Source organism: Fundulus heteroclitus, chromosome 22, assembly GCF_011125445.2.
Source record: "Fundulus heteroclitus isolate FHET01 chromosome 22, MU-UCD_Fhet_4.1, whole genome shotgun sequence".
In the NCBI taxonomy this organism is placed as follows: domain Eukaryota; kingdom Metazoa; phylum Chordata; class Actinopteri; order Cyprinodontiformes; family Fundulidae; genus Fundulus; species Fundulus heteroclitus.
The window spans coordinates 2,442,833-2,455,602 of NC_046382.1; the positions used below are offsets into that span (position 1 = coordinate 2,442,833).

The window sequence follows — 12,770 nt, forward strand, 5'->3', positions numbered from 1 at the left end:
ATAGAGGATCATTGGAACATTGACAGATCTTTCTAAAGAACAATTTAACCACAGAGTAAAGTTGCTGCTGCTTAGTCTGAATTTTCCATGTAGATTTGTGGTCTGAATGAACTGTTTTATATATTGAAATGTTGTTGAAATATAGTTATTATGGAGGCGGCCTCTTATTAAGCCCCTCCCATGTTCTTTTTTAGTGAAACCTGATTCTGTTTTCATGTTTTATTGTGAAATTAAATAAAGCAGACCTACAGCCCCCCCTGGTTCTGACCCACAGTGATGGTTGGTAGTGAACAGACGAGCTCTCAGACGTGTTTTTTATTATTTTATTGTGATTTATTGGCTCCGCCTACTTGTCCTCAGGCTTGTTGAAGCAGTAGGTCAGGCAGCATTTGCCGCAGTAATGCCGGTCAAAGTGGCTCGCCATGAAGACGCCGGCGCCGCACTCGTCTGCCGGACACTCACGCCTCAGACGGTGGATCTTTCCGTTCTCGTCCACCTGCAGACAGAACCAGCAGCGTCAGCGTACCGCAGGAGAACCTTCCCAGGTTCTGGTTCCGGCCCGGTTCCTACCTTGTAGTACTTGAGCACGGCCAGCTTGACCTTCTTCCTCTTGTGCTTGTTCTTCTTGGGCGTGGTGTAGGACTTCTTCTTCCTCTTCTTGGCGCCGCCCCGCAGCCTCAGAACCAGGTGCAGAGTGGACTCCTGCAGACAGGAAGTGATGTCAGAGCGCCATTTCTGCCCTTTTGTCCAAACCAAAGCATCTGATTGGCTCTACACTAAACAGGTAAAGAGCTCAGGTGACCTTCTGGATGTTGTAGTCCGACAGCGTGCGGCCGTCCTCCAGCTGCTTCCCAGCAAAGATCAGCCTCTGCTGGTCAGGAGGGATTCCTGCAGGAAACCAAACGGGTCAGACGGGTCAGCGGTACCGCCGCCTCTAAACTGTTAATAACATATTTAAAGGTTTTCTCAACAAAAACAAAATTAATTCCTTTCATGTTGTCAGATTACGTTTTATAGATCATTCTTTTCACTTCCTGCTCTTGCTGCACATTGACCAATAAAAACCAAAATACATTTTTAAAAAGTAAAATATGAAAATTCTTTTTGTTAAAAAAACTGAGAACAGTTATTCTGAAACCCTTTATTATTTAAGTGGTTTAAAGTTTGATAGATTAGCATTTATATTTGTCCTTATGAACAGCACCAGTCTACCAGCCATGTTTTAAGATTTCTGAACAATAATGGAAAATATAAAAAACTGGAAACCTAAATTATTCTCCTTTCCTCTCAGAAACAGAATGCTGAGGATTTATGAATAAAACAAGTGCAGAGAAATCTGCTGAATAAGGAGAAAAGAGAAAGCGTCAGAGTTCCAGACTGGGCGGTTCTCTGCAGCCTTTAAGCTCAGCTATAAACTCCTAAAGCCCAGAAAATAAGGAGCTGGAGGCTGAGGAAATTCTGCAGAACCGAGCCCTGTTCTGATCCACTATAACCTCCTGAGGGAGCAGAACAGAGAAATAATCTGGTTCTGGAAAGCTACCAGCCTCCAACTACTACGCTGTTCTAATAAACCAGACTAAGGACCCGTTAACGGACCTCTGCAGAACCTCACTGCCCATCCAGCAGGTCCAGATGTTTTATTAGGTGTCTGGGTCAGGATGAATCTAGAACCGCGGCTCTGGAGGAGCGTAGCAGGAGATGAAACGCTCCACAGACAACCCTGGTTTATGTAGTTTGACGTCAGTTAAATTATTTATGAATTATGTAGACAAACTGATCAGCAGCTGTTCAAACGTCTTGGTGACCTCATTTAACTGCAGATTCATAAACTGTTGAAATGGAGTCAAACTAGGGCTGAACCATTTTTATCTTAATATTGCTATTTAATGCGATCATTTTTTTCTTGTTTTTTTTTAACCCCATACAAACAATTCAGTGTTTCCTCGCTGTGCAGATGAGGTGCTAAAAGAGCCGCTGCATCTCGCCTCAGAGCAGGAATGATCACATTCTGACTACAATGTATTTCAACCAAAATTATGATTTAATTTAGACTTTTCTGCATGAACAAGCAACAAAAAACGGCCTTTAGATGTTTGTAAACATGGACTATTTAAAACAAGAACTTTAAATGTTTCTATTAATCAGAATATTATTCAACAGAACAGCTTTTACTTGATTTACACATAAATCCCTGTTTAACATTAAGTGTCACTAATAAACCAGTCCATGAATTAAACTGAGCTTCTGGTAAAACTATGATTATATAAACTCTAAAACAATAAAGTTAGATTATCTCACTGCTGCTGATCTCTTCCCTTCCATGTGGAGAAAACCCACTTTAGACATTTTACTGACACCTAAAGGTCTGATTCACTAAATGTTACACAGCCAAAAACTAAAGACAGATTTGGAAATTTTTTTAATTGCAATTATAAATTATATTAATTGTGCAGCTCTAAGTCAAACCCTCCAGTGAGATTAAATAACAAAATAAAGCGTCTCTTTCTCGTCTCCTCAGTGGTTCCTGTCCTGCATCATCTGCTGTGAGACCTCCTCAGGAACCCCTGATCCCCGTGGATCACTGCAGCAGAGCAGACTGCATGAGGCTGGACTGGACCTTAGTCAGAACTGTTCAGAACCAGCACCACAGAACCGAACCTCCCCACCGGGCCCACAGTTCTACCGGGGAAAACTCACCTTCTTTGTCCTGGATTTTAGCCTTGACATTTTCAATAGTATCTGAAGGCTCAACCTGTAACACAGAAAGGACCGCCGGTCAGAACTTAGCGCTACGGAACCACCACCGGAACCAGGAGCGTTTCCATCGGCTCCGTTAAATGAGCTCTCCGCCGCGGCGGCTACACGTGTTTACCGCTCCGCCGCCGTTAGCCGCTTAGCTTCAGCCTGGCCGCTCAGAACCAACCAAGCGGAGCCTCGTTACGTCATAATGAAACAATAATGTCCGATTATAAAACAATATATGTCTACATTTTAGTCTTTTCACCGGTAAAGCTAATAAAACTCAGAGTAACCGCAGTCAGTGAACGCGTCACCCTTCCATCACACTGAACTCACCTCGAGGGTTATAGTCTTCCCCGTGAGGGTTTTCACGAATATCTGCATCGTGGGGTTTGGTCCACCTGCAGGGAACCGGAACCGGACACGGACACTGTCAGAACCCACTCAGCGTGGAAAACGGCTCATAAATGCGGCCATTATTGATTAAAAACGCATAAAATCACGGAGCGATACTCACCACCGGCTAACTCCTAATGGCGGATACTGAAAAGAGGACCTCACAGGGAAAGGCACGGGGTTTCCTACACGCGTTCCCAGGGGCGGCTGGCCGTCACAGTGCCTGATGTAAAAAGATTTAGGACATCGCCGTACTTTTCATTATGAATTTTGGCACTTAAAAAATTGTAAAAAAAAATAAAAATAAAACAAATACCTTAAAAAATACATGTCAGCTTATCAGAAACCTATTTATTATAGTTCGAGGTCCCAGGTATCCATGGTAACGCAGTGTTTGCGCTGTTGCTGACGGCTGGCAGACAGAAGAGCTGGAGCTGGTGTGAAAACAGAGGTATAAAAAGATGAATAAAGGACAAAAGGAGCCTGAAAATGCAGAAAGGATCCCTGTGGTGGACAGTGAGCTGTGTGACAGCGACAGGAGGTTTTTACAATCTCTGAGAAGGTTTATTGACGAAGGGAAGACGTACCTGCAGTGTCCAGACGGGGGCGCCAGTGAGCTGCGGTACATCATCTACCGCTCCGCGTTCAACAAGGTGATCAATTCAGCAGATTAATGTCTACAAGCATTGAGATAATTGATTATTTAACAAGAATATCCGGTTATAACCCTGAAAGAGTTCATGTGTTATAAACTGATGAAGTTATTTTATCTAAATGTTGTTTCCTGTCCTAAATATTCCCCCATGTGATCCAGACTGTCCTCCCATCTGGACCACAGCTCTCCGGGCTTTCTGGAGAGCTTTACAGACTTTGTATTTGAACTGGATGAACTGGACTCAATCTCTGTCTAAAACATACAGTCCCTTTGAAAAGTATTCACACCCTATTTTTGTTTGGACTTTATCAGACAGTTCAACATAACATAGAACTATAAAGTGGAAAGTAAAATGTTCATGATTTTAAAAATTCTTTACAGGTACAATCTGAAAAGTGTGGCATGCATTTATTTTCACGCCCCTGGGTCAGAACTCTGTAGAACCGCCTTTCTCTGCAGGTCCAGTTCCAGTTCCTCCAGAGCAGGCGTGACTCATTTCCCTATGGGGCCGCTAGGCATCATTGCTCCTGTATATATGATACTTTTGGTTTCATAATTTCATTTTAGTTCACATAGAAATGTAAACAATTCACAGTAACGTAAAAGTAGCACCTTAGGCCCAGTTTATACAGTTTATCTGCAAATAAAGTTGTTATTGGAGTGAGTTACACTTTAAACTCATCATTCCGCATCACTTCTTCTCTTTCTGGACATTTCTGGGTTGTTTTAATGTGAGAAAACTGACACCTAGTGGCAGGAAGCTGTTACTACACAGTTAGAAAAAAATCAACATTCGCTACAGGAGGCTCAGTTTTAGTCACTTCCATGTTTCTGACTCCATCCTCCATGTTGGAGCTAGGAGACAGGAGCTAGGAGATAGGAGCTAGGAGACAGGAGCTAGGAGATAGGAGCTAGGAGACAGGAGCTAAGAGATAGGAGCTAGGAGACAGGAGCTAAGAGATAGGAGCTAGGAGCTAGGAGACAGGAGCGAGGAACAGGAGCTAGGAAACAGGAGCTAGGAGACAGGAGCTAGGAGACAGGAGCTAGGAGACAGGAGCTAGGAAACAGGAGCTAGGAGACAGGAGCTAGGAGACAGGAGCTAGGAGCAGGAGCTAGGAGCAGGAGCGAGGAGACAGGAGCTAGGAGCAGGAGCTAGGAGCAGGAGCGAGGAGACAGGAGACAGGAGCTAGGAGACAGGAGCTAGGAGACAGGAGCTAGGAAACAGGAGCTAGGAGACAGGAGCTAGGAGACAGGAGCTAGGAGCAGGAGCTAGGAGCAGGAGCGAGGAGACAGGAGACAGGAGCTAGGAGACAGGAGCTAGGAGACAGGAGCTAGGAGACAGGAGCTAGGAACAGGAGTTAGGAGACAGGAGCTAGGAGACAGGAGCTAGGAGCAGGAGCGAGGAGACAGGAGCGAGGAGACAGGAGCTAGGAGACAGGAGCTAGGAGACAGGAGCTAGGAGACAGGAGCTAGGAGACAGGAGCTAGGAGACAGGAGCTAGGAGCAGGAGCTAGGAGACAGGAGCTAGGAGATAGGAGCTAGGAGCTGTTATTAAGGGTATTAAGATAGAGTCCAGTTTGTGTCCTGCAGGTGATTGGCCAAGCGGCAGCCAATCAGAGGCTCCTCCTGGCCATCAAGGCGGAGTATGATGACATCATCAGGGAGCTGAAGAGGAGGGAGGATGAAGCTGCAGCAGAAAGGAGGCAGAGTCCAGACAGGTGAGGCTGGTGCTGCTGGTACCAGAGGTACCAACGTCTGGTACCAGTGGTACCAGAGGTTCTGGTACCAGAGGTTCTGGTAACGTCTGGTCCAAACAGCACCAGAGGTTCTGGTATTTATCAGCAGGCTTCACGTCTTCTTCTGTGGTACTCTCTGCCGTCTCTCTGTCCAGAATCCCGGTCCTTCAGAACCAAACAGCAGAACCTAAGGAGGAGACCAGGATACAGAACTCCCCCACTCAGAACCGACCGGTACCAGGTCCGGACTCATTAATTCAGTTGGAACTGGGTTTGCTTAGAGCAGATGTTCTGGATGTTCAGTGAGTTAATAACTGGTTCTGGTCCAGTTGGGTCCAGGCTGCTAACTGGTTCCGGTCCAAACCTAAAGCCACCGGATCAACAATCATCTGGAGCTTCAGATAAAATGAATTTAGTGAAATGTTTTCTAGAAATAATCCGTTTTATTCAGATTATTGATGCAGGTCCAGTTCACCTCCAGAGGTCCGTCACTAACAGAACCGGTCTCGTTCTGCAGGAACCAGTTCATGTTTCTCATTTTGGGCCCGTTTGACCCGTTCTGTGGTTCCTCAGAGGAGTTTGGTTCCGTTTCTTTGGGTTCAGGCCTCGGTTCTGTGGTTCTGGCTGACGCGTGTCTCATGGTCAGCAGGTTCCTCTGGGTAGAAGAGGTCCAAATGAGTCCAGTTCATAACGGTCATGTTCAGAACCGACAACACCATCTGGATTTATCAGCTCCAGAACCATCGGGTCAGAGGCACCAGAACCTTCACAGCAGTACGTCTAAACCACAGCAGAACACATAGTTAACCAGCAGAACCGGGCCTGGTACCACTGATAGGGGAGACAGAACCATCTCAACCAGAACCACCAGCTGCAACAACCACACAGGAGCAGGACCAGCAGCGAGGTCACCAGAACCAGGTTCTACTGGACTGAAAAGGGACCGGCAGTACAACCAGAACAAAGGAACAGGAACTAAGAGAACTTGGAGAACCCCAGAGGAACCTCACAGAACATCAGAACCACAGAACCAAGGCCCAAACCCAAAGAAACGGAACCAAACTCCTCTGAGGAGCCACAGAACGGTCCAAACGGGCCCAAAATGAAACCAAAGAAAAGATAAACCAACATGTTCATCAGAACAAGCCCGGTTCTGTTCGTGACCGACTCAATCGGGTCGTTCCTCTCTGATCAACACTCCTCGTGTGGTTCTGCAGGTTTGACTGTGGCCCAGTCTGAGCATCCTGCGGTTCTGGTGGTTCCTCCAGAGGATTCATGGACCCAAAGTGAAGTTCTGTTGGACAGGAAGAACCGGTGTGGTTCCGTGGAGGTCCAGACTGAACTGGACTCTGAGCAGCACAGAGACCTGAGAGTCCAGAACATCCTGCTGAGGACCCGGTATGGAACTCATGGGTTCAGCAGATCCGCTGGTGATAAAGGAAGAACCAGAACCAGAACCAGAACTTCATGACTGGATCTGAGAGAAGAACTGCTGGGCTGATGAAGCCCAGTTAGGCCCGGTTCTGGAGTTAAAGCAGCACCATGTGTTCCTCTGCAGCTACAGACGTCTGAAGCTGGTGTGTGACGCCCTGCGGCGCTGGGAGCAGACTGGACCGCCGGTACCGCCGGTACCGCCGGTACCGCTGGAGGACCTGCTGGGTTCTACCATCCAGAACATCCAGAGCATCAGACCAGAGTCGCTGCAGGATGAAGGTAGAACCCGGCCCAAAGAGGCCGGTTCTGGTGGTTCTGTCTGATGAATGGGGTTCTGGACCCAGACACTGGGTCCTGCTGGTACCGGAACAAGAACCCGTTTATTTATAGCATGAAATAAATGATGAATGAGGTTCTGTGAGAAGGTCCGTCCCAGAGAAAGGTTCTGCTCATTTTATTATTGGACCTTAAAGGCCACAGATTCTCCTAAAGGATCAAAAACAACATTTAATCTACATTCATGTAAATCTTAGTTTATTATATATATTCATTATTTTAATAAATAATTATTTTAATAAATAATCAATAGATAAAATATGTTCATTCAATGAGATTTCCACTCTCTGGTTCTGGACTACAAGTCCCATAATGCACTGAGGCAGGAAGCCTGCAGCCATCCAGGTGTCTCTCTACTGGAGTGCTGATTTTGGCGAAAAACTGAAGTCACTGGCCGCCATCTTGCTACTCCCTACTCTCACAGAATCCCACAGGATTTGGTTGCAGCAACAAGCAGTTTTCTGGCTGAGTGGAAATGTTTCACAGGTAATTCTACAGTCAGTGGATGTACTAACACTATCAACTACTAGGAAATTACTTGATAGTTTTAGAACATAACATAAAAGTATATGGCATTTGACATTTTAAAAGTCTTAAGCCCCCCTGAACATGAGAAAATCCTCGTTATTCGATGCTGTAGCGCACATATTCCCTAGTTACTGGGGGGAAATAGGGAGTACCAATATGGCGGCTGGTGGCTTCACAGTGACTCGTTCTAACAGCGGCTATTAGCTGTAATGGTAACGGTACCGGAACCAGAATCAGTAACGGTACCGGTCCGATGAAAGCCACTGCAGTCTGGACCTGAACGTGTCGTTTATCCACCTGAGCTGAACTGGTTCTGGTTCTGGTTCTGACCCGTCCATGGTGGACCTGCTGAAGCTCCTCCTCCTCCTCCTACAGAGGAAGACTCCTGCTGGCCGGAGCTGCCTGAGGACGAAGAGCCGAGCGGCGCCGACCAGTCCCGGCTGCTGGCGGATCACCTGGCCAGGTGGGGGTCCGGCAGAGATCAGAACCGGTTCTGTGGGTCGGTGTGTGACTGGTTCTGGTCTCCTGCAGGTTCCTGGAGCTCTTCAGGTGCGCTCGCTACGAGGCGGCGGCTCTGCAGGCGGCCAGGTGTCCAGGAGTCCTGAGGAGCGCCGACACCCTGCAGATGTTCACAGGTGACCCCTGACCCCTGACCCCCCCTCTGAGCCTCTGAGCCACAGAGACTGACCCCTCCTCTGCCCTCAGGTGTGCAGGGCCCACCTGGCTCCGCCCCCCCGGCCCTCTGCTTCTTCAGGGCCCTGCTGGTTGCCACGGCGACAGGCAGCCGCCTCTCAGGTGAGCTGTCTCTGCGGGGCGTCGGCTGCGCTCTGCAGCACGGAGACGTGGCGCTGGTCGCTCACGCCGTCACCCAGAACAAGTAAGGACACCACCCGGCCCGGTTCTAGTCATGTAACACCAGAACCAGAACCAGAACCAGAGATGTTCTGCCTGCAGCAGGTCAGGTTCTGGAGCGTCACGGCAGGTAAAGACGGTCTGTCCCGGGCCAGAACCGACCGGTTCTGAGAGACCCTGAGCTCAACCGGGTCCATGAACCCAAAATAAAACCCAAAGTTCTTCATGGAGGAGAAGAAGAAGAAGAAATGTTCCTGAAGAGTCCAGAAGATTTAAATTGTCCTCAGAGAGGTTTTAAATCCAGACCCAAAGCCTGTCCGTGTCTCATAGTCAGGTTCTGGTTCTGGTTCTGGAAAGACAAACAGAACTTCTCTCTGAGGACAAGGTTCTGATCAGGTTTCTGGATCAGAATCTAGAGTCTTTATAACCAGTGAAGCTTTATTATGGAAATGAATGTTTGTTTTCTGAGGTCCAGCCCGGTTCTGATCATGATCAGAACCGGGCTGGACCTTTACTGACTTCAGCTGAAGCCTCCAGACTCTGGTTCTGCTGAAGGTCCATCAGCTGATTCCTCCATCAGTGAAAACAAGCTTTAAATATTAAACGTTAATGAGCTAAATGTGTTGGGCTCAAACCGGACCAAACCGGTCCGGCGGTTCTGGGTCCGGTCTGGCGGTTCTGGGTCCGGTCCTCATGTCTAACGCTCTTCTCTGCTTCCTCAGGCTGACGTTCTGTGAGGCGCTGGGCGACGCGCTCACTGAGCATGCTCAGAAGGACCCGGGCGTGGCCGACCTGTGCCTGGCGCTGGCCGCCGTCGTCCATCAGGCCTGCGGGCTGCACCTGAAGGCCGCACTGAGCATGTGCAGAAGAGGCCTGGTCCACGGCGCCGCTGAGCTGCTGAGGCGGCAGCAGGTGCCTGCAGGTAGGAGCCGCCTTAGGCATGGGGCCCCCAGGGGCCTCAGAGCCCACAGGGGCCCCAGGGTGACGTCTGGTCTCCTGTCCAGAGGACGCCATGAGGGTCCTGTCCCTCTCGCCCAGCCTCCTCCTCCTCCAGCTGCTGACCGAGGCCCACGGCGGCCAGGCGGCCATCTTGCCTGTGGGCGGGGCCTGTGCCTCCATGCTGGCGGACTCTGAGCAGCGACAGGTGGCGCTGCAGCTGCTGGACGGCTTCCTGAGCCGAGGTGAGCGGTCCGACCCGTCAGCGGTCCGTCTCACTCTGTGGGATTCAGACCGACAACCTTTCCCTACAGCTGTCTCTGGTGTCCCATCAGGCACGCTGCAGGACGCCATCCTGGAGGACGTTGGGTCCTCGGTGGACGTCTGGGACCAGGTGGCCTCTCTCTGCTCCCACCTGAGCCGGGCCGACCTGAGCCGGCCCGTCCGCCGCGTTCTGCTGGGCCAGAGCGGAACCGGGCTCAGAGGTTCTGACCCGGAGGGAGCCCGGCTCATGGAGCACGTCTTCCTGTGAGGTTCTGCTGTGGTTCTGCTGTGGTTCCGCTGTGGTTCTGCTGTGGTTCCGCTGTGGTTCTGCTGTGGTTCTGCTGTGGTTCCGCTGTGGTTCTGCTGTGGTTCCGCTGTGGTTCTGCTGTGGTTCTGCTGTGGTTCCTGTGAGGTTCTCCTCATTTAACAGTGGACAGCTTAATAAACTGTGCTGTCTCCGTCCATCTTCTACCACGTCTGTCCCTCATGGGGTCCTGAGGACTGCTGGTGTCTCCTGTCTCTGGCTGAGAGGTTCAGGTCTCCACTCCATCACACAATTCTGTCTCCAGTTACAACAAGTTCTGATAAAATGTTCCAGTTCAGCTAATAAACCACAAAAGCTTAGAGCATTCAGCAGCTAAGTTCCTCCTCCTGCTGCCTTGATGTTCTCCCCACAGCGTTCTTTAAGAACGTTCTGCCTGTCATAGCGTCTGATCTGACTCAGATAATAAACACGTCCCTTCTGTCAGGTGTTTTCCTCCAGTCCCTAAAAACAGCAATTATCAAACCACTGCTGAAAAAGAACAATTTAGACAAACTACTACTCCAGAACTACAGGCCCATCTCAAACCTCCTTTATCAGTAAGATTGTGTTCTTCATAGAAGGTACACCTGGTCTGGTGTTCTGTTAGCTGTGACATCATCAAGGGAGGCAGATCATCCTCTATTACCATCTACCATAAAGTACTCCTGGGTCAATGTGAGCTTCTGTGCTTTCTGTATCTCTGCTCTGTCTTCTCTACCATAGAAAGTACTCCTGGGTCAATGTGAGCTTCTGTGCTTTCTGTGTCTCTGCTCTGTCTTCTCTAACATAGAAAGTACTCCTGGGTCAATGTGAGCTTCTGAGCTTTCTGTGTCTCTGCTCTGTCTTCTCTACCATAGAAAGTACTCCTGGGTCAATGTGAGCTTCTGTGCTTTCTGTGTCTCTGCTCTGTCTTCTCTACCATAGAAAGTACTCCTGGGTCAATGTGAGCTTCTGTGCTTTCTGTGTCTCTGCTCTGTCTTCTCTACCATAGAAAGTACTCCTGGGTCAATGTGAGCTTCTGTGCTTTCTGTGTCTCTGCTCTGTCTTCTCTAACATAGAAAGTACTCCTGGGTCAATGTGAGCTTCTGAGCTTTCTGTGTCTCTGCTCTGTCTTCTCTACCATAGAAAGTACTCCTGGGTCAATGTGAGCTTCTGTGCTTTCTGTGTCTCTGCTCTGTCTTCTCTAACATAGAAAGTACTCCTGGGTCAATGTGAGCTTCTGTGCTTTCTGTGTCTCTGCTCTGTCTTCTCTACCATAGAAAGTACTCCTGGGTCAATGTGAGCTTCTGAGCTTTCTGTGTCTCTGCTCTGTCTTCTCTACCATAGAAAGTACTCCTGGGTCAATGTGAGCTTCTGTGCTTTCTGTGTCTCTGCTCTGTCTTCTCTACCATAGAAAGTACTCCTGGGTCAATGTGAGCTTCTGAGCTTTCTGTGTCTCTGCTCTGTCTTCTCTAACATAGAAAGTACTCCTGGGTCAATGTGAGCTTCTGAGCTTTCTGTGTCTCTGCTCTGTCTTCTCTAAGCCCCAGTGGGTGGAGGCAGATGAGCGTTCACACTGAGCCTGGTTCTGGTTCTGCTGGAGGTTCTCCTCCCTGTTAAAGGGGAGTTTTCCTCTCCACTGTCGCTTCATGCATGCTCAGTATGAGGGATTAATAAAATTAAATTGAATTGAATTGATTATAGAAAAAGCTGAGTTTCAACAATTAAACAGCTTCTTAACAACGACCAGCAGCTTTGATGTTCTCCAGTCAGGTTTCCTCACCACAGTACAGAGACCGCCCTGATCAAGGTGCTGGTTCTGGTGGACCTCAGAACCTCAGTGCTGGTTCTGGTGGACAGTTCTGCTGTCTCCTTCCCGGTCCAGCAGGTCTACCCTAACCTTCACCAGCACCATCAGCTCCAGCTGTCCTGTCGGTGGACAGAGGAGTCTTTGTTTGGATCAGAACCACTAAGCAAACATTCTCCCACGGGTCTGTAAACAGAACCTGAACAAAGACGGACCTCATTCTGTTCCTGCAGGAGAATAGAGTCTGAATGAAGCTGCTGCTTACTGAGACGCTGAGGAACCGGTCCAGAACCAGGCCAGAACCGGGCCAGAACCGATTCTTTGTTTCAGTCTCTCAGCTCTTTGAATCCCTGACATCATTTACTGTCTGCACTCTGGACCTCTGCCTCCTGAGGAACATGTGAGGAACATCTGAGGAACGTCTGAGGAACGTGTGAGGAATGTGGAATGTATTAACTTTAATCCTTTTTTATACGCTTTTATGAAGGTTCAGTATACTTTTATATACTGTTATATACTTTTATATACTGTTATATACTGTTATATGCTGTTATATACTGTTATATGCTGTTATATACTGTTATATACTGTTATATACTTTTATATGCTGTTATATGCTGTTATATGCTGTTATATGCTGTTATATACTGTTATATACTGTTATATACTGTTATATACTGTTATATACTTTTATATGCTGTTATATGCTTCAAGGCTGCGCACGATTGGTGAATAGATCAGGGTAAAATGCGCTAATCTATTGCTCTCAAGGCCAGGGAGAGGGAAATTACTTTTATTACACGT

General features: G+C 48.3%; 2 protein-coding genes across 2 annotated transcripts; one reads left to right on the forward strand and one right to left on the reverse strand.

Moving 5' to 3' along the window:
- Positions 1-308: 308 nt before the first annotated feature.
- rps27a (ribosomal protein S27a) lies at positions 309-3,335 on the reverse strand. The gene is made up of 6 exons (XM_012857864.3): positions 3,257-3,335; positions 3,076-3,140; positions 2,698-2,752; positions 803-888; positions 571-702; positions 309-496 (listed from the first exon to the last, which is right to left on the reverse strand). The coding sequence occupies exons 2-6, from the start codon at positions 3,121-3,123 to the stop codon at positions 347-349; spliced, it is 471 nt and encodes a 156-aa protein (XP_012713318.1). The 5' UTR covers positions 3,124-3,140; positions 3,257-3,335; the 3' UTR covers positions 309-346.
- Positions 3,336-3,573: 238 nt separating this feature from the next.
- On the forward strand, positions 3,574-10,209 carry LOC105921981 (clathrin heavy chain linker domain-containing protein 1). Its single transcript, XM_036126201.1, has 11 exons — positions 3,574-3,788; positions 5,381-5,508; positions 5,682-5,767; positions 6,744-6,924; positions 7,085-7,239; positions 8,200-8,287; positions 8,356-8,459; positions 8,530-8,701; positions 9,399-9,598; positions 9,681-9,857; positions 9,948-10,209. The coding sequence occupies exons 1-11, from the start codon at positions 3,597-3,599 to the stop codon at positions 10,142-10,144; spliced, it is 1,680 nt and encodes a 559-aa protein (XP_035982094.1). The 5' UTR covers positions 3,574-3,596; the 3' UTR covers positions 10,145-10,209.
- The last annotated feature ends 2,561 nt before the right edge of the window (positions 10,210-12,770 follow it).

Excerpts from the sequence above, each read along its gene's own strand:
- LOC105921981 (XM_036126201.1), top strand. The coding sequence starts at position 3,597 with ATGAATAAAGGACAAAAGGAGCCTGAAAATGCAGAAAGGATCCCTGTG. Across the intron at positions 5,509-5,681 it reads AGGAGGCAGAGTCCAGACAG|AATCCCGGTCCTTCAGAACC; the intron begins GTGAGGCTGGTG and ends CTCTCTGTCCAG. Across the intron at positions 9,599-9,680 it reads GCGGCAGCAGGTGCCTGCAG|AGGACGCCATGAGGGTCCTG; the intron begins GTAGGAGCCGCC and ends TCTCCTGTCCAG.
- rps27a (XM_012857864.3), bottom strand. The coding sequence starts at position 3,123 with ATGCAGATATTCGTGAAAACCCTCACGGGGAAGACTATAACCCTCGAG. Across the intron at positions 889-2,697 it reads TAAAATCCAGGACAAAGAAG|GAATCCCTCCTGACCAGCAG; the intron begins GTGAGTTTTCCC and ends GGTTTCCTGCAG. Across the intron at positions 497-570 it reads CCGTGCTCAAGTACTACAAG|GTGGACGAGAACGGAAAGAT; the intron begins GTAGGAACCGGG and ends TTCTGTCTGCAG.